General features: G+C 35.0%; 1 protein-coding gene across 1 annotated transcript in view; it reads left to right on the forward strand.

Annotated features, from left to right (window-relative positions):
- The window catches only part of SGCZ (sarcoglycan zeta), a 1,168,780-nt gene that overhangs the window by 988,888 nt on the left and 153,928 nt on the right, over nt 1-25,964 (forward strand). The window contains exon 4 of the mRNA XM_058289782.1: nt 11,868-11,955. Within this exon, the coding sequence (XP_058145765.1) occupies nt 11,868-11,955 (88 nt within the window). The remainder of the gene's footprint in view (nt 1-11,867; nt 11,956-25,964) is intronic.

Consider the following 25,964-nt stretch of genomic DNA (forward strand, 5'->3'; position numbering starts at 1 on the left):
ATTTACATATGCTCCCTATACAGTAAGAAACATAATAACTAGTGCACATTAGTCACTTCCCAAATATTTCCATATAGCAAAATTGTAGGACTATCTAACCGACTTATTATCAATTAAAATTTCATTGATAAATCAGGGTACTATGAATTCTTTTGGATATACTGCAAAAAATATTCAAACAAGTAACAATTGTATACCAAATCCCTTTATTTCTGCCTACTTATTTATGTGCATGTTTTTCAGCTAATTTATTATACAGGAAAAGTGGAATAGATCTAATCCTGAATGCTTTTTCATGCCAGCAATAATTTGCATTCATTCACAGATAATGTGAACTAATGGGGAAAAATCTGTATCATTAAGAGAAGCATTTCTAATAAATTAGTATTTTTGCTTTTAAATAATAGTATAGAAAATTTGCAATTTAACTGTTCTTTATCAATTGAATGCTAATTTAAATTTTACTTATATCTTAATCTAGAAGAAATTTAAAATGTTTTTGTGTCAGATAATAAGAGGAACGAGGTAAAAGGACAGGTGTGGTAAACTGGAAATGGAGACTAAGGAGGAGCCATAGTTATTGGTAATGACAAAATCCTGGTATGATCAGGAAAGTGGCTCATGAGATGATGGATTTGTGATGAGATCATGTGGGTAGATCAAGGATTGAGGTCACACGTGGTAACTGACATTACTAAGAATTATGACTGGGAAGATGCTGGAGAGAGTGAGAGTGAATGAACTAAGAGACGATAATTTCCTGGAATGAGGATGAGCAGAAATAGTGGACTGTGTAGTTTGATGATGTTCGACTAAAAGACTAGAGAGGAGTGGAAAAGGAGGGGGAACTATCTGGGGCTAGCACAGAGATGCCCAGAGAATACCTCCCTACCTCTGTCACATTGAAAGAAGAAGCAAAACCTGCCATACCTGGAGAGAGAAGAGGGCAGGTGTGTTGTCAGAGGAGGGCAGGTTAAAAGGGAACAGGATGGAGGTGGCCAGTGGTTAGTTTGCTCTTGTCCAGTTCCAGAAGGCAGTTGAGGAGGTTGGAGGAAGGAGGTAACATCAGAAAAGGGGATTACAGAGACCTTGGAGGATTTAAATGCACAAAATAAAGGATGAGCTTGGTTGCTTGTGGCACAAGATGTAAGTTGGTCCAAGACTGGTACTGCTTAGAGGCCTTCAGGGTTGCAGGATGGAGGCTTTGCCAGGAGAAGCGCTGAGGTCCAGGGATGAGCACCCGGACCCTTTAGGGAGGCCGAAGACCATGTCTGCTGCATAAATGTCAGAGCCCAGAGTGAGGAGAGTCCTCAGGCTTCTCCTGGCATTGTGCTTTGCCGTAATAAACAGGTGCTCAATATGTAGTTCCATTTTGAATCTAGGTCAACACTTCACTTCACAGATGAGGAGGTATAATGGGACTTCTCTGAAAAGTTATCATTACTTATTTGTAAATGTGTGAGTATATATGAATGTAGATCAACGCCCTACACTTTCCACATCTTTTTTACAATTGATCGCTCATATTTAGAATAATGAATCCCAGGGTATTACACAATTTTCCTGCAAGAAAAAGTTAAATTATATCTTTTGCTTTCTAAAATGGGAAATATATTTTCAGTCCATATATTCAAATGGGAAAATGAAATATACAGGCTTTTCATCTTGTCTGTTAAACTGAATAATTAATGAGTGTGAAATTATATTAATTTTGCTTACAAATAATGGGAGACGAAATGATATGTAGAGAATTAAAACTAACAGCAGGATTCAATTTGAAAATTCATTTAAAAAGAACATTTCATTCATTCATTCATTTATTCAGTCAGTCATTTTTTACTCCTTCACTTATTTTTGACATAAGCAAAATTTATGACTTTTGAGTACTCGGTGCCAAGCTCCTAATAGCATTAGGTCAGGCAGGTCGATGGTGACAGTAAGATAGTAAAACCTCATATAAACACGAATATGGGTGATATTGCATGTATGAGACTTTTACAAATATAAATACAAATTAAATGAGCTTATTTAAATTTCTCAGAGAGAGGAGATCAAATGCTTAGGTCAGGGGAAAAATTCTCCATAAAAATTTCTTTGCTTGATCTTACCAGGCAATGAAAATTTCATGTCATAACTTTCTTTTTTTTTTTTGCCTTAACTGTCAGAAAATTCAAAGTAAAATTTTGGATTCAGTTCTAGCAACAAGCTTGCACCAGTTGCCTGAACACGTTTCTTACTCATGGTTTATAAGGACTTTAATTCTGTTTATAAATTTTACTGGCCCATTTAACATTGCATTTAAATTTGTAACACAGAATAGTTTTGCAAGAAGTATATGTTCCATAAAAGCATAAATATTGTGTGTTTTCCTCTCCTATGTGGTTGCTCTTCAAATGTCAAAGTCATTTTTAAAAATAGAAACAGAATATTCAAGAAAAACTAAAGTACTCTTTATGTATTAAAAAAATATTTCAAAAAACCCTGTGATAATTTATCAATTAGGGAAGTGTTCAGTGATTTATCTTATTTCACTAATTCTGCACTTTACTGGGAAAATCTTTTTATAATAAAATACTTGCTAATGTTATATTAGGTACTTTATTAGATTTGGAAATCCTTAGAAGTTTCTCCTGAATTCTACTACATTCTATATCTACTACATTCTACTACATAAATAGCCTATTTTGGAAAATAATGTATTCTTTATCTCTGATTAAAACATTTTCTGAAAATAATAACTCAGTTTTGAGATGGAATTAAACATTACTTTACAAAATCCACTTGTCTTTCAAGTGATTATAACTAAAATCTCTTGTTATGGAAGAAACTTGCACTTGCTCAGTAGAGGGAGTGGTCAGGCTAAACCACAGACATGATGTCAGAAGTTTAGAGGGTGCCACATCATCGATGAAAGGGTGGGTAGAAAAAAATCTACTACCTGCATCTGTGAGAGACAGAAAAGTATCTTTCCCTTTCCCCTCAAACCCTGGAAATAAAAAATTACCAGTTACAAATACTGTATCCTTTGAGAATTTGTAAATGTTGTATTATCCTCTTGAATTTATATTATATGCCAGATTAGTATTATCTTCCAGGACTTATCAAGAGCAAATACAGACATTTTCAGAAAGAATGCTTCCTCAATCCAAGTCCCTGGTAATTCTTACATATTAACTATGAGCTAAACAATAAATTACCTTAGGAAATGAGCCCAACCACAAATAACAATCAATAGAAACAACAATTCAGTAGGTCAGATCTCCTACTTTCTTCAGCAACTAGAATTCCCAGATATGGAAGATTAAAATACTACATCTAATAATGTTTCAGAAATAAACAGTGGAATAAAAAGGGAGCAAAATAAATGTTATAAAACTAATATACTTAACCTATCAGATTTGAAAAAGAAACAGTAAATTTCTTGATAAAAGTTATATTCATGAATTTGATGACCCAGTGGATAGCTAAACAGCTATTTCAGCTGAAGAGAGAGTTACTAACACAAGATCTGAAGCCCTAACCCAACAAGTGTCATGAAAGATAGAGAGGCAGAAAATATGGGATTTAAGAACACATGAAAGTTGGAAAGAAAAAAGATAAATCACGTGTCTAATGTGATTTCCAGATTGGAAGAATATAAACAATGAAGTACAGGCATGATTTTAAAGCTAATATATGATTGTTTTCCAGAAGTGAGGAAAGAGAAAAATCATCACATTCTCGAATATATGGCTAGCAGAATATTCAAAGTAAAGTCCACATCTAAATTCATCATAATGAAAATTTTCCATTTTTATGAATTCTTACATCAAAATGAACACAAAGCTAACACTGTTATTTACTTAAAATTTATTCAAAAATAAAATTATTATAGGATGATTATTTTTTGATGTCCTGGATGTACAAGTGCTACAACACTGGCACCTGAAACTTATTAGAGCTTCTTCTCTAGATCAGCTGTCTGTCTTTGTAAACAGTGTTTCATTGGAACACAGCCATGCCCATTCACAAGAGCTGAATATTCGCAACCAAGACCACATGGCCCACAAAGCCTAAGATATTTACTCTGTGTCATGTTAAGAAAGAGTTTTTTGGTCCCTGCTCTAGATGAGGCCATTTGGATTATCAGTGGGAGAAAAGCACGTGTTAGATATCTTCACTTTTGAGTATCTTACTTAACAAATCATTTTGCTAACAACATGAAAGTATTTCAGCATGATGAGAAATGGCAATGTGTTTAAATAAGGGGAAGAGTGGCTTGTACAGCTCATGGCTGTGAGAAGACCATAGGTTGTCAGAAACATGGGGCTGTTCAACTCCTTGTACAGGAGAATGAGGGATATTCTATCAGGGAAGGCAAACTCCTGTAGCAAACATAAACAAAAACTATAACAAAATTCTGGTACTCATAGGTTAACTCAAGTTCAAACATTACTGGTTTCTTACTTTACAATCCAGTGGTGTTGATAAGATTGGTGGCACTGACCGTGCAAACCTTTAGAGATCCAAGTTCTTCCCACCTGTGGTTCCACAGTGCCATGGGACCTCAAAACACAGTCTAGACCTACACACATCCTCTATCACCTCTCCCCACACTGCATGGGCTACAACCAGGTGAGTGGTCACTCCTACACTCAAGGAAGATTGGACGATATAGCCAAATGGCTGTGTGCCCAGGAAAAGGAGAATGCAGGTTGGTGAGCAGTGTTTTCTAAGGTGGTTAAGGCTACAGGGCAGGCATAACCTAATTTAAAGGTTGGATAGGTTGACATGGACTTGCCATACCATGGGGCATAATTGAAAATTAATTTTTTGAGACAACTGTAACCTTCTGCTTGATCTTTGGGTTCAAGTCATACTCCACTTGTAAAAGCTCCTGGCAAGATGCTCTTTATAACTCTATCACTGATCCAACCTGTGATGGTTAAGGTCATTGCCTACTTGGGCAGGTTATGGTTCCAGTTGTTTGGCCAAGCATGCACTGGTCTGATTGTTTTCCTTAAGGATATTTTGAGGACTTCACTCATCAGTCAGCTGATTGCATATGGTTGATTACATCTACAATCAAATAAGGAGATTGCCTTCAGCCATGAAAGGAGTCCCATCCAATCAGTTGAAGACTTTACAAAAGAAAGTGATGATCTCAGCAGTCAGAAGAGAGAATTTCCATCTCTGCTTCAGCCAGCCAGCTTTCTGGGGAATTCATCATACACCTTCATTGGAGTTTATAGCTTACCAACTGCCCTACAGAATTCGAACTAGCCCATCCCCACAGTTGCATGAGACAATTCTTTAAAAAACTCCTACTACTTACAGACCTCTCCTGGTGGTTCTATTTTCCTAGAGTGCTCTAAGATATTACTCCCATCCAGCTGGTTAAGCTACGTGACTCAAAGAAGAGTCATCTGCAGTCCCGTACCTGGGAGCTTGTTAGAAAGGTAGCATCTCAAGCTTCACGCCAGACCTGCTGAATCAGGATCCACATTTAGAAAGATGTCCTGCCGACTTGTGTATACAGTAAGGATTTCTAAGCATTGAGTTAAAGAAAGGACTCTAGTCATGTCATGAGTTTCTAAGGTTTCTAAATGTTCATGAACCGCAGATAGTAGAATAACTACTTTTATATAGCTAAAATAGAATTAATTATATATTCTCTCCTGTGCATCATTAGATTGTCCTATAAGGAGACTGAGGGGCTTGGCTTATTTTACATTGGTGTGAAAAAAAAAATGTCAGCCTGGCTCCCATAGGTGAGCATCCTGGTTGGGCAGAGAGCATCCCATAGGTTGGCATCCTGAGACTAGGGTAAGGTCAAGGCCAGCCCAAAGGAAGACTGAGGGACTGCTGGAGAGGAAGAGGGGCACGTAAACCCGGGGGTGCTCAGTGGGGAGTATTCCCTTGATGCTGTGAATATTGCCTGAGAGGTATGGAGGCATCTCTGAGAATCGTATGCCATCTAATCAAAACAGCAAAACAGCCGTAATAGCTCCTTCATCTGGGTCTCCAAGGTTTACATAGCGATTTTACTCCCTTTATTTCCTAAATCCAGGAAACCAAAGGTCGATTTGCAGCCATTTGAATGATCTAAGTGACAGATCACCAAATATTGCCTTTAAATGAAATGTCATCATTCTGGAGACACATTTGGCAATAATCGTGGAGTAGGGGAGCCCTCAGGAGGACAACACGTGGCTGCTGTGGTTACTATTTAGCTTTGAAGAGGCAGGCAGGAGCCAGAAGGGCAATGGGAGACCATAGATCATTCTCAGGAGAGGTTCCTAGCGGTGGCCTTCATGCCTGGATCGTTTTTAACAAAATGAGTGAAGGTGGGGGACTCTCAGTAAAAGCACTGAGGCGGAAGTGCAGAAAAGTTGATTGATAAATGAATACTCTCTCCTGTACAACTTCACATTCCAGTTCAAATGTGAAGATTGAAAGTTTGGAGTCAGTTTCACAGCTCCAAATATATATTCCTTCTCCTGATCAAGGCTTCTACCTGTAAAATAGAAATTGTACCAATTAAATGATTTTCCTTCTGAAGAAAATGAGATTTCATGTAATGTTTCAGTTAGAGAATTTTGAAAATTACTTGTTTTATAGATTCTTACGTGGGTACATTAGTTAAGGAAAGGAATAATGCAGCTGTCCTGGGCAGACAGATGATGGCTACAAGTCAAATCATAAAGTGATGACTTGTTCTACCTAAATGTCTTTTCAGAAAACTTGGTCTGGGCCTGTGTGTGTGTTTAGCAAGGGCTTGGTGATTTCGCTATAACTTGAAAAGAATCCAGGTAAACACTTTAGCTCAGACACAGTATCCTGTAAATGTGCTCAGTTCAATTCACCCACACAACCAGCAGTTATTGAACATACACTATGTGCTACACATGACACAAAGCGTACTTTCAAAACAGTCTGTATGAGTCAAAGAAAAGGATACACACTGTGCTTTCATGACAGTCCAATCTAAGGGTGGATATAAACACACAAATGATTAAAACAAACCTGCACCAAGGGCTATGATAGACATCAGCACTGTTTTGGAAACTGCAGGATGGCAAATGAAGTTTAACTCTGAAGGAGTAGGAAAACATCACAGAGAAAGCTAACTTTGAGCTGGAACTGGAAAAATGTAATTTTGTCAGCTAAATAAAGGTGGAAGAATTTCAGACATAAAGAACAGGAGATAAGAATGCACAGAAGTGGTACATATTTGAGAAAGATGAACAATATTGTATAACTCATGCAAGGTGGAAGTGATGTATAATTGAGCTAGAAAAATAGAATTGGGTCATATAAAGTACTTCATATGCTATGAATGCAAATTTTTACCACACTGGGAATGATAACTTAATAACTTTTTATTTTTGTCATAATAACAAGCATGCCAATTTTTTAAATTTTAAAATATTTTAGAAAAATAACACTGCCTATGAGAAATAAATGTGAAGGGGAAGTGCTTATTGGGGTGTGAGTTAAGAGGCTATTACAGGAAATCCAATATGACTTAGAGGATCTAGAGTAAGAGAGCAGTATGCCACCAACCCTCACAGAATTTATATGTTTTGCTCCTACTACATGAGACAATGCACCAAATAAATGCTATTTCTTCCTTGTTTTTCATCAACAAGAACAAGCTATAAGACAGTCCTGCTAGGTCTATTTTAATAAATGAAACTAGATATTAGTTTTTGGATCTTTGAAACACAGGAATAAAAAGAAAGCAATACAAAGCAATAATTTATTAGTGGCAGTTCTTTCTTTACATAGTTTAGAGTCCTTTGGAGACAAGAACACAATAAAAGAATTATAAAAACATCAGAAATATTTCATGCTTTTTGTCTGACATTAAACAGACAATGTTTAACATTTTTGTTTGATCAAAGACCTTGACTCAAAGTGGGAAATACAAAATACTAATGAGTTTTTATGGCTAAGAGATTTCACAGTGAGTCGGGAGGTCATCCCAGAAATTGAGCTCATGCATGTCTCTGCAGGATCTCACTGCCTGCCACAGGAAACTGCTTCAGACAGCAGGACTCCTGAGGGTTCTAGAGACATCTAGACACTACAGGCAGGGCAGACAATCCCAGGAATTCAGCACCCTGTCAGTGGCCTTACTTTGGAATACATCCTCCCCAATGTAACAGAGTTAGACTCATTTATAATTTCCCTATGCATGGCTTTTCAGCCCTTTTTATTTGAACCTATAATTAGCACTCTATTCATCAGATATATGTCCCAGAGACTTAAATCTTTGGTCTGTTCATATTCTGGTTGAGTCCTGAATTTCAGTAGAGTTGCAACACCTGCTCTCCAGGTCAGTGGACTTGCTCAGGACAAGTTACAAAAGGAGGATGATGGATAATTACCATCCCCCCCCCCCCCCCCGAAAGAGGGTTTCTACAACTGCAGGCAAGACAGTTCCATCCCTCTGCCCCATGGGATCTAAGCTCCCTCTAGGTCAGAAAGACAGTGGGCATCACCATCCCCAAATCCTCAAGACTGAGGAATGAACAAACATAAGGGGGGAATGCAAGTTATGGACTAGAGCAGACTTAATTTATTGTAGTAATGAAAGAATTTATAAAATCGATATAAGGGCAGTGGCCACCAGAGGGTCTGAAGAGAGGGAGAGGGTAGTATAGGTATGACATCGGGGCATTTGGGGGACATTGGAATTGTCCTGCACGACATTGCAAAAATGGATACAGGCCATTATACATTTTGTCAAAACCTATAAAATTGTGGGGTGCAAAGTGTAAACTATAGTGTAAACTATAGTCCATGGTTAGCAGCTTTGTTTCAATATGTGTACATAAATTGTAACAAATGTAACACACTAATGAAAGATGTTATTAATGTGGGAAAGTATGGGAGGGGGGAAGGGGGTATTTGGTAATATCCCATATTTTTGATGTAATATTTATGTAATCTAAAGCTTCTCTAAACATAAAAAAAAAAGTTAACACACGCACACAAAAGAACATATGTAATGGTGAAGGAATATGTAAAATAAGTAAGACAGTTTTTGTACTAGTTTTCACCTAAAAATGCATTTGGTTTCAGATCAGACTTATAAATAACTTAGAATTGCCTCTCCATTTACATGATTGAAAGAGTTGGCATCAATTTTGGATCTTGATCAAACTGTCAATCAATTAACTTAATTTAATTAATTCTTACTAAGTAGATATTATGAAAAATGCGATGTATTTGAACTAAGATGTATAAACAGTGGTTCTTACCTCCAAAGATATAATTGTACAGATTGGTAATGCAGAAATTATTGTATTATTTCTCAATGAATATAATGATTGTCCAGGTATGACATTTTGTTTACCAAAATAATCAGTTTTAATTCAGTTTAATCTCATTAAATTTTTAAAAGTCAATATAATGTAATCATGTATTGATGTCCACACAAATACAATGTAGAAAATAGTTCAGCGCCTCTGACAGCTATAACTATATATATATCAATATATATTATATATGTATGTCAGTAAAAAATTGCTATCTATTATAGTAAAATTTTAATATATGTATAAAACAAAATCTTAGAGGAAACTGGAATAATGTAAAGAAAAGGGTAGTTGGCCATGAATAAAATCTCAGTAGGGTCAAATGCAACTCATTGCCTTTTTAAATAGACTTTTCTTTCTTATTAACATACTTAATAAGGCAATGATTCTTAAATTATACATTATACAACTTACATAGTCAATAAATCATTTGTACTAGTGGTTATTCCATTTTATTATGCTCTAGTTCACAGAACTCTAGGTTTAATGGGCTTAGTTATTCAAATGAAAATATGTAGTCTCATCAATTTTTAAAATTGCAACACTAATCATGTTATATCATAGAAATATTGAAAGAATTTGAATTAAACCAATACTATGCTATGACATTTTGAACTGCAAAGTGCTTTAAAGAGATTTTGACTCTTTTTTTACATTGAAATTAATTTTACTTAAATCAGTACTTGTTTTTAAATACTTAGGTTGTATTTTGCTAAAGTAAAATACAATCTATGTTTTGCTTGTGTGAAAGATCCTCTTTGCATCAATTCCAGCAATGGTAGTTCTAATATTGCATTGAAGATAGCTGGCTGCAAATAATCTTTAGTTTTTCATCCATGTGTACACAGGATTTGCACATATCACTTGAAAGTAATTATGAAATTAATTTAAAATTCTTCAGGTATTCTCAAAGGTGGATGTCTGCAGGACAGAAATACCTATGAAAAAGGACAAGATTTATTTTTACAGCTTCAAAATAAACATTTGATTTGTGGCAGATAAAAACAACTGTTTTGTGATATACTGGCAGAGAATGAAATTAACTGTAATGGATTTAAGTACAACTATGCCTCATGTTACAGAATAAATGTATTGTTCAAAATATGGAAACACGCATTTAAAAACCAAGTCTTATTTTAGATGTTCTAGTAAAATCCACTTTTAAAATAAAACTCTTCGAAACACATCTTGGCTCAATAATTTACATCTATTCAGAAGGGGTTCAAAAGTCTTAATAAATGCTTATAAAATCTTACTATTTATACCCAAATCACAAATTCCAAATCCTAGTCTTGAAGGAGTTTTCATACGGTTCTCATATGAAAGATCTACGTATTTACATTCACAGAAAGGTGGCAAACCGCCTAGTTGGTGAGGATGGTATTAGGAGACAGTTCATAGCATTACAAGATTTAGAACACAAGTTCCATGAGGGCAGGTATTGTTCTCTTTTGTTCACTGATGTGTTCCAAACTTCTAGAACAGTACATCACACGTAGCGAGTTCTCAATAAATATCTGTTCAATGAATGAATGGACAATTTGTCAATGATCACTGTGCTCGTGTTTTAGATCATAAAAGTGAAAGCATAGGCAGTTCCAAGTTATTTCTCTGAGGCAAGCGGTGGCAAATTTAGGACTGAAATCTAATATGCACATTCCAAAGGCAGATACTGTCTCTCAATAAATTATTTTACTTGTAAGTGTTAAATTAGTGATAAAGGTCAATATCTAACCAAGTTTATATATCTAAAAGAGAATTTCCAAGCAAGCACCTTGGAATATATTCTGTTCCATATACTGTTTACATAAACCATTATATGAATTTTGAAGTGTTTCTACATGAGGTAGCTAGAGCAGGTATTTTCAGTTTTATGAAGCAGATGTATGGATTTATTGATTTGCTCAACATACACTTGTGTGATTCCTTCACCCGTACACTACGTAGTGAGACTACAGCAAAGTAAATATGACTATCATGGCCCCTATCTAATGGGTGTTTCCTCTTATCACCAAAAAAATAATAAAAAATAAGTAAACACATCCATAAATGAAATAATTTTGCCTTGTGGTGCATGTCTTGAGCACAGTAAATGGAGATTGGGAATTTGGGGATTGAGTGAATCTCTAGATACAGTGATTAGGGAAGCATTTTTGAGGAGACATTTAGGCAGAGATCTGAAAGGTATAAATTAAAAAGGAACTTCCCCATTTGGACAGGGTCTAAAATATCTGCACAGAGAGGCATAATTGTCATTGGGAGGGGGAAGAAAAGGGGTTGCTTCATCTTTCATGCCCAACAATCAGAGAGCTGGAAATGCTGGCATCCAGCAATTATTGCCCACTACTTGTTGAAATGGAAACATACCTGTTCTGTAATGAGCTATTTTGAGACACCCATATTTTTTATATTGTTCAAGTAAGGCCTGGGATGTGAAAATAACTGCCACAATTAAAGAAGTAGCATTTTGATCATGTCCAAATACAGTATAATTATATATAGTAAGTTTTGACTATATTTCTACTTTCTATTTGATTTATTTATTTTATACATGTTTCCCAGGATAGTCCACTGGTCTTACAGTCTGACAGGAATGTAACAGTGAATGCAAGAAATCACATGGGGCAGTTAACTGGACAGCTGACAGTAGGTGAGTGTTTGTGACTAAAGATTGCTCATATCATTTTACCTTGACTTAAAATGCTGTGGTTGTTTAAATTGGGAAAATTAAAAGTATGTGATTTCTCAAATACATATCTAGACATCCCGTTACCACCTAATTATCTTGTTCTTGACCTGGTTTATCATATGCATAATTATAGCTCCCTCGCGTTTGGTAGTTATTACTCTCATCAGTGTGCTATTATGAGACTGTATTACAATTATTTTGCTATTCATTATTTGAGTTCTGAAAAACACAATTTACCTAACAAATATCTCTGTGTACACATTCAGTTATACCAACAGACAAACAAATATATGAGATATGGAACATCATAAGATCTATGTATCTTTTATTGTAGAGAATTAGCATTCTAAGAAATACCTGCTAGTATGAACTATTAATGACCAAAAAGCTGAGTATAATAAATGTTGACACATATCACTTATAAATTTAATGTTGAAATTATCTATAGTTTAAGATCATAGGCTTTAGAAATTATGAATATGTTAATCATAAGTATGTTTTTCATTTTATCACATACATATTTCAATTTAGAGATATACATTATATCAAAATAATATATTATTATTTGACTCATTTTTTATAGGAAGAAAGGCAAATAAAAAAGTCCATCATGATTATGTAAACTAATACAAAGATTCCATTTGCCTATTTATGCTGAAATATTTCTTGAATAATATAATTTTCTTTGAACAAATTACCTGATACTGACATGAGAGATATATGCAATTAAATACAAAAAAAAAGCAAATACTTCATTTGAGCACATGAGAAAGTAAATTTTCCTGAGTAATAAATCCCAGTTTTGAGAACTGGATTATCCTTATCTTAATGAAAAGCTAATCATTGTTTAAATTCAAATGCATGTTTTCAATACTTCCAATTAAATTTTACAAAAATATGAGATTTGAAAGTTAGAATTTAAAACAAGTATCTGGTTCTATCTAATTCCTTTCCAGATATAGGAAGCATTTTTGATGTCCTATTTGTATTAATGAAGCTAAAGGGAACTTACATTTTATTATGTGTGTATTTTCTAAAATGTAATTGTATTTTATGTATAAGCACATTTTTTCATATATTTCTTTACATTATAACTGTTAATCATTAGATATCCTTTAACTGCTAAAGTTGAATAGTGTTTTATGATTCCTAGAATAATGGAATGTTACATAGCAAATGAATTAAAAATTAGAGAAAAAATATGTCTATGAATAAAGAGTTTATTCAAAAGCACCAAGTCCTTGACTAAAATATTCATGCCCAATTGCTTTTGCTATGTTGGAACTGCAGAAACAGGTCCAAGGTGGGGAGAATTTTCTTATTACAACTTTCTTAAAGTTGAACAATCTTTAGCTAGATAGAACTTCCTCTTGCATTCAGCCTTGATATAAAAAGATGCCCTTAGTAGTAATGTCAAAATGTAAATTAAGCATGCAGAGAATATATTCCAGTATCCATTGCCAAAGCCAATAGATATATAACTCCTTACCTGCTGAGCAAAGCAGCTGTTTGATAATAAGGAGTGGGATTAAATTGCATGTTGCTCCATGACTTCTTGAAGGAAATATACCATCAAGAGTATCATGCTTGTATTTTCACCCACATTTACGAACTGATTTTAATATAATGATAATACCAATTGGGAAGACATACAGGTAGGGGTAGGGTGAGAGAGAGAAAAGGCTTTAGTCTAGTTTTTTTTTTTTTATACTTATTATTTTTTTAAAGATACTTAGATTACATGAAAATTACATTAAAAATATAGGGGATTCCCATATGCCGTGCTCCCTACACCTCTCACATTTTCCCACATTAACAACATCCTTCATTTGCATGATACATTTGTGACAATTGATGAACACATTTTGAAGCGTTGCCACTAAGCATGGATTCTAGTTTACATTGTAGTTTACACTCTCTCCCTCACACTTTTGTAAATTATGGCAAAATATATAATGGCCTGTATCTGGCATTGCAATGTCATTCAGAACAATCCCCATGTCCCAGAACTGCCCCCATTTTCCACCTGTTTTTCCCTCTCCCTGCCCTCAGAACCTCCAGTGGCCACTGCCTTCACATCAATGATAGAAGTTCTTCTATTCCTAGAATCACAATTGAAATAAAGCAAATCACTAAGCTAATGATATTGCAGTTTATTTCTGTGAATGGAAGCACATTTATTTTGATGAGGCTCATTTGAAAACTGTCTAATGTCCTGGTCCTCTGGGTTGGTATTTTCTGTATTTTCACTACTTCATATTTTTAAATAAAAATAGATAAAAAGAAGTAGATAAGGATGTGGGAGAAACATTTTCACACTCAAATTCAAAGAATAAGGGATTGCTTAGTATTTGAATGGACTCTGAAAAAAAATAATTTATCAGAGACTAAATTTTCTCATCTCTGTTATTATAAGATTTGGAGCAATTTCTGTTTCTGCAAATGGTAAGCAATTAATATTTTGAATCTGTTCTTCTTCTGATGATGATGGTGATTGTAATTATTGGTATCACAATCTATGGCAAATAGATTGCTGTAATTTTGGAAATCTAATGATGACTTTCTGCCTAATATATCTCTCTAATAACAGTTAAGTAATATTTAGGAGTATGGATACTGTTACAAAGCTCTATTATTAAAACACATCTCAGAGGTAGTAGGGTAGGGGGTTGGGTTGGACTATCCATGAATTTGAAGGGAGGGCTGAAGGAAGGAACAGGTGAACTCTGGATTTTTGTAGGTCTGTGCTGAAAATTATAATTAAATTATAATTAAATAATAATCAAATATGGCAGGGGAAGGCTATTGGTGCAGTGCACCGGGAGGGGTTAATACATGGGATAGGATGCACTTGTGGCAGGCATCTTTGGAATGAAAGTGTTCATCTTGTCATTATGTGTTATCTCAATGGGTGCAGACCCACACAATAAACAAGAAAATACTTAACTCCCATCCTGGGGAGTCCTGCTAAATTCTCAATTAGAGGGGTAAGAATCTCTTGAAAATATAAGCATTGTCTAATAAAAGAAAACAGATCAAAACATCAAGACCTATATAATATTGCATTTAACTATGAACCTTATGCTTCAAAAATGGAAACTTAGTGATTACCATCGGTTCCAATGTAAGAGGGAGGAAGAATAGACTAGATGGAACATTGGGCATTTCAGGGCATTGGAATTTTTCTGCATGATGTTGCAATGACAGTTACAGGCCATTTTAAATTTTGTCAAACCCTATCTAACTGTAAGGTGCAAACTGTAAACCATAATCTAAACCTTTGACCTTGGTCATTAGCAATGCTTCATAAATTGTAACGTAATATATGTAAATTATAACAAATGGACCATACACATGTAAAATGCTATTAATAGTGAAGAGTGAGAGGAGGAAGGGGTGTGGTATAGGGGAATCCTCTATATTTTCTATGTGACTTTTCTGTGACCTAAAGCTTCTCTGACGATAAAGCAAAAATTTAGACACTGGGGAACATATGGAAGAAATTGTCACTGTACATGAAAAAGAAGAGATCTTATGGTGATGAGAGACACAGTGAAAAAAATTGTTGATGTAATTTAATATTTTTCTTTTTGTATTTTGTCTGTTATTTTATTATCATTATTATTTTCCTATTTTTATTTGTTTATTTTTTTAGCTTTGTTTTGGTGGAGGTTTTGGATTGCACAAGGGTCACAACTGTGGCAGTGGAGTATCACTTGTGCAGGGTGATGGTGATGGGAGGATGTGTGGGGAGAGGTGCACTGGGGCGTGCTTCTATGACATATCAATATGTTCAAGTGGTCATGTGGCCTTGTCTCAGGTGGGTGGAGACCCACACAGTAACCAAAATAATATTGAATTCCCATCCTGGGAAGTCCTGCTACGTTCTCTAATAATATAGCAAGAATCCCCCAAGTACACAGGCAGAATCCAATGAAGGAAGACAGATCATTATGCCAGCCACTTGATATTGATGAATGCACTTATGAACCTTTTCTTGTGAAATTGAAGCTTAGCCTAGTAATATATATTGCCTAAGTTACATCCTGAAAACCTCCTTGTTGCTCAAATGTGGACTCTTTCTTAGCCAAACTCAGCATATAAACATACTACTCCCTGACCCCCAGCATGGGACATGACACCCAGGAATGAGCCTCCCTGGCACTGAGGGATTATTAGCAAGTGCTGACCAGTGATGCATCTGGAAAAAGACCTTGACCAAAAGTGGGAAATATTTAATAAAAATGAGTATTTATGGCTAAGAGATTTCAAAGTAAGTCAGGAGGTCACTCTAGAGGTTACACTTATGCACATCTCCGCAGGATGTCATTGACTGTCTCAGTAAACAGTGCCTCAAAATGCAGGGATCCTGAGGGCTCTATAGACATCTAGACACTATTGGTAATACATACAATCTCAGGGATTCAGCACCCTGTCAGTGGGCCTTACTTTGAAATATATGCTCCCCAAGTTAGAGTCATTTATAATTTCCCTACACATGGCTTTCAGCCCCTTTCATTTGAACCTATAATTAGAACTCTATTCATTAAATATATTTTCTAGAGACTTAAATCTTCAGTCTGTTCATATACTGGTTGAGCCCTGAATCCCAGCTGAGTTACGACACCTACTCTCCAGTTTTTTGGACTTGTCCAGGACAACTATCAAAAGGAGGATGATGGACAATGACCATAACAAAAAACAGAGTGCATCCACAACAGCAAGCAAGACAATTCCATCCATTTGCCCCATGAGATCTAAGCCCCCTCTCAGTCAGAAACACAGTGGGCATCACTATCCCAAAATCCTCAAAACTATGGCATGAACAAACATAAGGAGGGACTGCAACTATGGACTAAAATAGACTTTTTTTTATTCTAGCAATAGAACTGGTATCATTGATATAATGGCAGCGGCAACTAGAGGTTTTGAGGGGATGGAGATGGAAGAATTGGTATAGTATAGGCCTTTTGGGGATTGTCCTGCATGACATTTCAATGATGGATACAGACCATTATACATTTTGTCAAACTGATAAAATTTTGCAGTGCAAAGTGTAAACTACAATAAAGCTCGTGGTTAGTAGCAATGAAGCATTGCTTCATTACATGAGCTGTATTGTAACAAATGGACCACACTAATGAAAGATGTTTATGGGGGAAAGTGGGAGGGGGAGTGGTGGGGTATATGGGAATCCTCTATTTTTTTCCTCCTATATATATATTTTTTTCTCTCCCCTCCCCCCCATTGTCTGTGCTCTGTGTCCATTCTCTGTGAGTGTTCTTCTGTGTCTGCTTGGATTCTTGTCAGCGGCACTGGGAATCTGTATCTCTTTTTTTTGTGTCATCTTCCTGTGTCAGTTCTCCATGTGTGTGGTGCCACTCCTGGGCAGGCTGTGCTTTTTTATGCAGGGCGGCTCTTCTTATGGGGCACACTGCTTGCTCATGGGGCTCCCCTATGCAGGGGACACCCCTGTGTAGCAGGGCACTCATTGTGTGCATCAGCACTGCACATGGACCAGCTCACCACATGGGTCAAGAGGCCCTGGGTTTGAACCCTGGACCTCCCATGTGGTAGGTGGATGCTCTTGTAAGTTGAGCCAAATCTGCTTCCCATCCCCTATATTTTTTATGTAACATCATATAATCTAAAGTTTCTTTAAAAACAGTATGAAAATTCACATGCCAAAAAAGTGTATCTCATGTGTGGAAAAAGTTTTTAATTGAAATAAAAATTTTTATTGAGTCCTGGCTTAATAATAATACCTTTATATAAATTTGGGAGATAATAGGCTGAATTCAAGCAATGAAGACAACCAGCCTTCATTCTTAAAGATTCTAAATTTAATTATATTGAAATAAAGTACTTTTTAATTCTATTTTTCTCTTTTTACATTTTATAGACATGGTCTTCGTTGTAAGATAGGCATGATATTCTTTTGAAATATTAAAATACATACTACCACAAAATGAACTAATATTAATGGAAAAGAATTTCAGTGAGTTTTCATTTTTGAAGTAAAACAGCTCTAATTTCTACACCCCTCCCCTCCAATCTATTACTTACACTTAGAAATTTACGGTCAGTTCTATCAATGTGACAGACCGAATATTTCTTTCCAGATATTTAGGGAATACAATAGGAAAGTAAAATCTCCCTTGTTAGTAGTTACTTGTACCATGTTTTTCCAGTTATATATAAGAAGGTTCAGCAAAGCAAATATTTTTTTCCCATTGGAATGTACCCTTCTCTTTCTTTAGAAGATTACTTTCTTGTTAACTCAGGTCATAGGAATACGTGTAATGCAGTGATGAGACAGCCCCAGTGAGTTGATTCCAATCCAGATCCATTCTGGAAATATGAAACTCGTATTATTTCTAATGCAAAAAATGCAAAGAAAATATTTTACACAAAGAACAGCTCAGGCATAATCAGAACAAAATCTAAATATTTTTAGACTTAGGATAAGAAATTCACTTTGACAAATGTTTGTTGAATACTTATAAAGTGCTAGGCTCTATCTTAAACTTGACCAGATAATATCCAAATTCTTACACGGAAGCTAAGAGCCTAATTTTCATAACCTTCATAGTATAGGAGGAGATGAATGAACTCAAGCTTTCTTCCTCCAAATTTCTCTTCTTGGAATAAAGGTGGAAGAGAGGAATGAAATTGTTGTTGAGAAGTGGTTAAAGAAAGTACACAATCTCGGGAGGTCAGACTCCTTGAAGAAAAAGCAAGCGCTTTCTTAAACAAGTCTCAGAACCATTCTCCAGGTCACAATTTCTATTATTTGATCTATAATTAGTATGTTAGCAAAGTATTCCTTTTATATAGGTAACAAAAATGCTGGGTGATTTTAGGTTGTAGATACAGGTATGTGTTAATAATATGAGGTTTTTATGTTATTCATGGCAAAGTTCCTGTCCAATAACGTGGATAAAATATGTGAATTCTGCGCCATCTCTGTGAAAGTTTTCTTATTCTTTTAGGAGACTGCTACAATATGATATAAAAAATAAAAATAATTTCTTTAGGCAATACAAATAAATTATTATCATGTAGTTTTGATATATACTTTTTAATATACTAATCATAGTAATTGTTAATGTAGTAATTAGATTTACTGTAAATATAAATGATCTTTCCCACACTATCATGAGAATAAACAGCCATCTTTTATTACCAACAAAAGTACATTGATGTTTACTAGAATAGATTTGAGCTACTTTTACAAGTAGTTTAAAAATTATAAATAATGAATCCTGTAAAATGATTGCTCTTCAATAACTCTGAACCAACTAGATTATGGTATTAAAGTATATGTTTTATCCACATATGATTAAATGTATTTTGTTTTTAATAATGCAATATCTACAAAACAATGATTCTCCCTCTCATATGCCTTTTGTCATCAGTCAGTTAAGGAGAATTTAAAAAGGAGGATAACCTGAAAAGTTGAACAAGGAATAAACTTAATAGGTAGAGCTAGTTTTGTTTTTATATTTGATTTTTAGGTAGCCTGCCTCATTTAAATTTGTCACAAGCGATGACTTTTGAGAAACCCAAAATGGCTAAATTATGTGTTTGTGTGTCTTAAGCATGATAAGAAGCTCAATCATGCTACATCTCTATCATTATTATGGTAAAACACTTAAGGTTACTTTCATAATAAAAAGCTGGAATGTTATTGCTTAGAAAGGTTGACTTTAAACATATGCTTAAAACCACAATCTTATGCTTCAGAAGAGATCTCTTAAAATTCTCCTTGTTTAATGCTCAGTAAATTTGGGAGGTTGAATTACTGAATGAATTCACTCCTAGGAACTGTTAGCTGTTATTGTCAGAATCACTTACTCATGTTTGATATTCTCATTTATATTTATCAAAAACCAGTGACATATCCCAATTTTATAAAAGCCTTAATTACAATCCATGACTCCTCATTTTTCTGTCTTTCTTCAGCAATTCCTCAATGTTTAGAGTCATGACAGCATTTTTTTAAAAAAAGCCTACAGGAAAGAATATACTTTAGAAGTAATTAAATAAAATGATATTTACATTCAGTCCTATTTTTCTTTCCATATTTCCCATTTCGAAGGCTAAACACCACAGTTCAATTAAAACAGTTCTGCAGCCAGAACTGACTTTTTGGTTTCTTTTGAGGTCTGAGCTGCTGGACTTCATTTCCCAGGATGATTTGGGAAGAGTCAAAGCCTTGCAGTGGGAACAATGAGAGGCAGATGTGCTCCCGCTGAGGAGGCAGTGCTAGTTGCTTGGCTTTCCAGGGGCTATCAGCTACACTTAAAGATTGCGTTGGTTTTACTTATGGTGAGTACTTGTTGCATAAAGAAAGTCAGAAAAATTAGGCATTAGGATTCTGTAAAGAAAATATTTTTCTTCAGTTTGTTTCCTTGTATTTTCTAAGTCAAATACACTAAAAATTAAAAATGAAATCCATGCAATGAAATAACCATTTTTTAAAATATAGTAAGTTTATAAGGAGATAAAGAAAAAAGTTTCTATTAGCAGATTATCAGCTGTCTCCTGTAGAGTGATTAATTAAGTACATATTCTGTGATCTTCCTAGTAGGAAAACTATAAAGGGAAATAAGATCAGTAACAAGATCCCCTTATATTGAAGGAGAACACATTTGAACTTCACATGGCAAACCAGTGTTTTCCTTACATATGCTAAATAAAATATGCACATGGCTTAATAGAAAATTGAATGATATGCCCTGCATTTTGTAAAAATCTCTATGTCGGGAATACATTGGGTTTCATAAAACTATGGCAAAGTGTTTTGAAGGAAGCTAAGAGCACAATAACAATGTGTAGTTAGATGAAATAATTTGAGCAGGGGTGTGGTGAAAGGCAAAGAAACCTAGCAACATGTTTAGTGTCCCGACTTCACTTGGAGAGAAAATCTAAACTTACCGGAGAGAGATGATATGTGTCTTTCAAATATTCCCTAAGTGCTATATACTTTCACCTAGACTTGACCTTGGTCAGATGAAGGGGAAGCCTAAAACATTAGTAATTGTGGCTCAGTATTTTTGCATTTTATAAATCCAGCAAACTGATATAAAATTAATACCCTTTAGGAAAAACTGGAGACCCTAACTAATACTCTTACCTGGACAGGGCCCCTCTGCTCACCTTGATACACCCACAGACACACACATGCATGCCCGTAAGTGTACACACACACTGGCTTCCACCTCAGAGTTGGTGTAAGGAAAGTATGGGAAACAAAGCCATGGTTATTTGTTTACTTTTTTCCATTAATATATTTTTTATTATTTTTAAAAGATACTTAGATTACATAAATGTTACATAAAAATATAGGGGATTCCCATTTGCCCTGCTCCCTACACTTCCCACATTTTCCCACATTAACAACATCCTTCATTAGTGTAGTATATTAGTTATAATTGATGAACACATTTTGGAGCATTGCCATTAAGCATGGGTTATAGTTTATATTGCAGTTTATACTCTCTCCTGCACAATTTTTGGCAACATATGTAATGGCCTGTATCTGTCATTGAAGTATCATTCAGGACAATTCCCAAGTCCCAAATATGTCCCAGTTTACACCTGTTTTTCCCTCTCCCTGCCCTCAGAACCTCCAGTGGCCACTGCCTCTATATCAATGATAGAAGTTCTTCCATTGATAGAATAACTAGAAGTCTATAGCCCCCACTGTTACGTTTAAAGAAAGTAAACACACACAGGGATGGCATCAGCATTTTATTTCATTTCATGTTCCCCAAGAAAATTTGAGTCTGGAAGCTTTTCAAAAATATTAGTCATCTACATTGGCAAAAGAAAACCACTCTAATGCAAACAGTGAGTAAAATCACATAATTTTAATGAAAACTGTTACTATTAAGAATTTTAATATACAATATTTTCTAATAGCATTTTAAAACCACAAAACAATTTCATTTTTTTAATGTGTCATAGATAGGCTCATACAAAGATTTCACAATATCAGACATATAACATGCTTGCTAGAAAGGCACTTTGGTTATTGACATTAAGAGATACTGAAGAAATTCAGAACATTGGTTCGATGAAAATTACAAAAAAAATATATAGGACTATATGAATTTTCACTAATAGCAATATTATTGGGATAATCATATGGTTTATGTATATATATATATATCAAAATGTAAAAGAGTATATTCATTTGGAAATAAACATTCCTCACAATCTAGTTTAAGGAAGGAAATATATTTTAATGATTAAAAGAATGGCTCTGGAGTCAGCTAAATCCCAGCTATACTACTTTCCAGCTATGGGAACTTAAGCAAGCTTATCTTATCTGGGTGTCCATTCTAGGCTCCCTTGGGGATAACACAAGTTTCAGCCTTATATGTTCATGGGAGAATGAAATGAATCAATATATGTGCAGTACTTGGAACATACCTTGAACACAGTGTGCATTATGTATTGGTTAACGATTGTAACTTTTAGTAGAGCTAAATGTAAATAACTCTGTACATTTGATCAAGCCCTTGGGTTTTGTTTTCCTTCTTTGTGATATGAGTCAGTTAAGCTAGACTGTAACTATAGCTCTTTCTACTTCCAAATCTAAACAGGAAAAACTACTTTTTTCCTTCACAAATTAGGTGAAGAATCGTCTGGTCCATTAAATTCACTAATAGTTACTCGTCCTGACAAAATGACGCTCGATTTGATTTTTTGGACATCCTATAGACACATTACAGGTATATATTTTTGCACTCAAACTTAAGTGAGAATGGTAAGTAGGCACAACTAAATCAGCATTATGTTTTTATTCTTTGATTAAGTCTTTGCTTATAAGAAGTTTTTAAGATGAAATTTAATCCACAAATTAATTCAAGTCCAATTACCTTATTTTTGTCAGTCTGAATATCAGCATGTTTTGTCCCCAGATGACTGGAGAAAAATGTAGACAAGGATTTTATAATAAATATTTAAAGACCCCTAAAGTGACATGAATCTTGCATTAATGCAATTACTGAGAACACCTGTGAATCACTTAATTGACTGCAGATGGAATAGGACATATACGAGGCAGAAAGTTACAGATTGCTTTCACATACCAAATTTGTGCATTTTGCCATTGACTCTTTTTTTTACTTAGACACCGGTGTAATGGACTGGGACAACTTAATAAGAATGAATATTTTATGTAAAACTCTTGCAAATCTTGGAGTACAGATCAGCAAAAAAGTTTAGGTTAATACTATATATGCTTTAAATGATTAAATGCATTGTTGAGTCTAATAGTTCATTGGTAATATTAATCGGTTTGGAAAATTGCAAATTGAAGCAGATGCCTATGAAATAAAGAGAAGGATGGTATTCTTAGAAATTAGGACTCTCCAACTGTGTAATTCAGGCACAGTGAAAATTGTAAAGTCTTTGATGCAAAGACCCCAATGCACATGTTTTTAAAAGTGACATTACAGGAGTATTTCTGTATTACTGTTTTAGCATCCTTTATCATAACATTATTTTCTAGGGCATGTTGTTGTTTGTTGTTACCTTAAAAACAGAAAATAAGGATTATCATAATTTTTATTTAAATTCTCAAGTATTTGTAGTGATAGCAGTGAAGAATCAAGGAACACTAGTTATTTTTCTTTCTGTTGGTCCTAGACCAAAACTGAAATAGCAGGTTTGGCTAGTCACTTCATCTTTGCTGGCTTCCAGCCTCCTTATCTTCCCTTGGCCTTGGGATCTTGCCCTGCAGTTTGAGGAGGCCAGCTTTTCTTGCCAGTCCTCTGTGAATGATCCTAAAAACCATCCCAGCAAGGTGTTAGTCTCACTTCTCAAGATCAAGGGTAGATCATCTGCCAAAATAGTCGATACCCATATGTCAGTGGATGCTGATGCTTTGTGTGGTAGGAAAACATCTTTCCACTTTCAACCCTCCTGGCCAAAATGTATGCATTTTGAAATTCATTATTGGGTAATAATGCCATAAGTTGTTGAAGATATAAATCGAGAAAGGAAGATTAAGATAACGTAGAAATGGCAGCTCAATGAAAACATGTAAAAGTGGCGTGCTCCTCCATTATGACACTACCTAGACCTGTACTTTTCCTTATATTTTAATAAAAGGAGACAGTACAGATTTTTTCCATAAACATAATACAAGAACTAATTAACTGTTTCTAAGTTTACGGTATTGAGGGCAGCATTAAACAGATAAAAAGATATTTTATTTAATTCTATGATTATGTAAGGATCTAAAAGTAATCTATGAAGAAGGGAAGCGGACTTGGCCCAGTGGTTAGGGTGTCCATCTACCACATGGAAGGTCTGTGGTTCAAACCCCAGGCCTCCTTGTTCCATGTGGAGCTGGCCCACGCGCAGTGCTGATGCACGCAAGTAGTGCCGTGCCATGCCGGGATGTCCCCCGCGTAGGGGAGCCCCATGCATAAGGAGAGCTGCCCAGCATGAAAGAAAGTACAGCCTGCCATGGAATGGTGCCACACACGCGAAGAGCTGACACAACAAGATGACGCAACAAGAAGAAACACAGATTCCCGTGCTGCTGACAACAACAGAAGCGGACAAAGAAGAACACGCAGCCAATAGACACAGAGAACAGACAACTGGGGCAGGAGGGAAGAGGAGAGAAATAACTAAATAAATCTGAAAAAAAAAAAGTAATCTATAATATAGATCAGGTTTTTAGTTTTAATATTTAAATGATTGTAATGAAATATAAAAGTGATAGATTAAATAGCTCATTAAATGATAAAACTAGAATAAAGTAAACAAAATAGCAAAATATTGGCTTTGGACTTCATATTTTATTTGCTTAATTAGAGGTTATAGCTACATTACTTATCTGAAATTAATGAGCCTATAACTCCTACATTCAAGCAAGTTTTTTAAAAATGAGGGTTCATTTGTGGGACCTCATATTTGCAGGTGCATTATACACTCACACTCACGGTGGCTGATTGAACATCTAATTTTGTATTGGCATTCATAAAATAAACTTGCCTTTGAAAATTTGGCTAATGGGGTATAAGGTTCACAAATGTAAGGTGTTATGGGACTAATTATCCAAAAACATCTGGCAGAAGGATGCTAAATAAAATTTAAGGGTCCCTATGTATACAAAAGATTGTTTACTTCAGTATGAGAGCTCCTAAATGAGGTTGCAGTTCAGCCCAGACCACTAAAGAACTATACTAATTGCCAGGTCTTAGGTAGAGCTAGAAAAACTGTCTGTGTGTGATAGAGGTAGGGGCATTATTTTTCATGACCTAGATCCATTAATGACATTAACGTTTCAGGGTTTTACTTTGGATTTTGTGTTTATTCTTAGGTATAGTTTACAAAAATTCTAAAGCAGATAATGCATACACCAGAAAAATTAAGTGCAGGAAGAGCAGAAATTTGAACATAGTTAGAGGGAAATATGAACCACAGCAATTCATCTCTTTCTGGCTGTTTATTATAATCCAGACAATATACTCATCAGAATAAGGAAACAGTATTAACAAAATTTCTTAGGGCCATCAATCCTTTAATGAACACTCCTTAGCTAAAATAGTTAATCAGTTCTTAATTCACTTAATTGTATCTGCAATCACTTCACTGTCTTTTCCCCATTATCTCTAGATATTTTTTCATATATCCATCTTAAATGAAAATCTAATCCTGTACATCCTCTTCATGTATTGACTCAATGCCCTATAGGAAAAATAAAGAAAATCAATTCCTTTAGATGTGGCTTATTTTGAATCTTCTCATTCTGAGTTCACATGTCTGTTGCTTTGTTTTCTAAATTTCCACAAATTATTCAGTCTAATATATAATATTCCACTCTCCTTATCCCTCTTCCCCAGGAATTAAAGCAAATTAATAGCTCATAATCTCTAGGATACACTTTTTCTTATGTCATGAGATTTAGGAAAAATCCTCTAATTTTGAATATTACATTGCCT

Source organism: Dasypus novemcinctus, chromosome 29, assembly GCF_030445035.2.
Source record: "Dasypus novemcinctus isolate mDasNov1 chromosome 29, mDasNov1.1.hap2, whole genome shotgun sequence".
Taxonomy (NCBI): domain Eukaryota; kingdom Metazoa; phylum Chordata; class Mammalia; order Cingulata; family Dasypodidae; genus Dasypus; species Dasypus novemcinctus.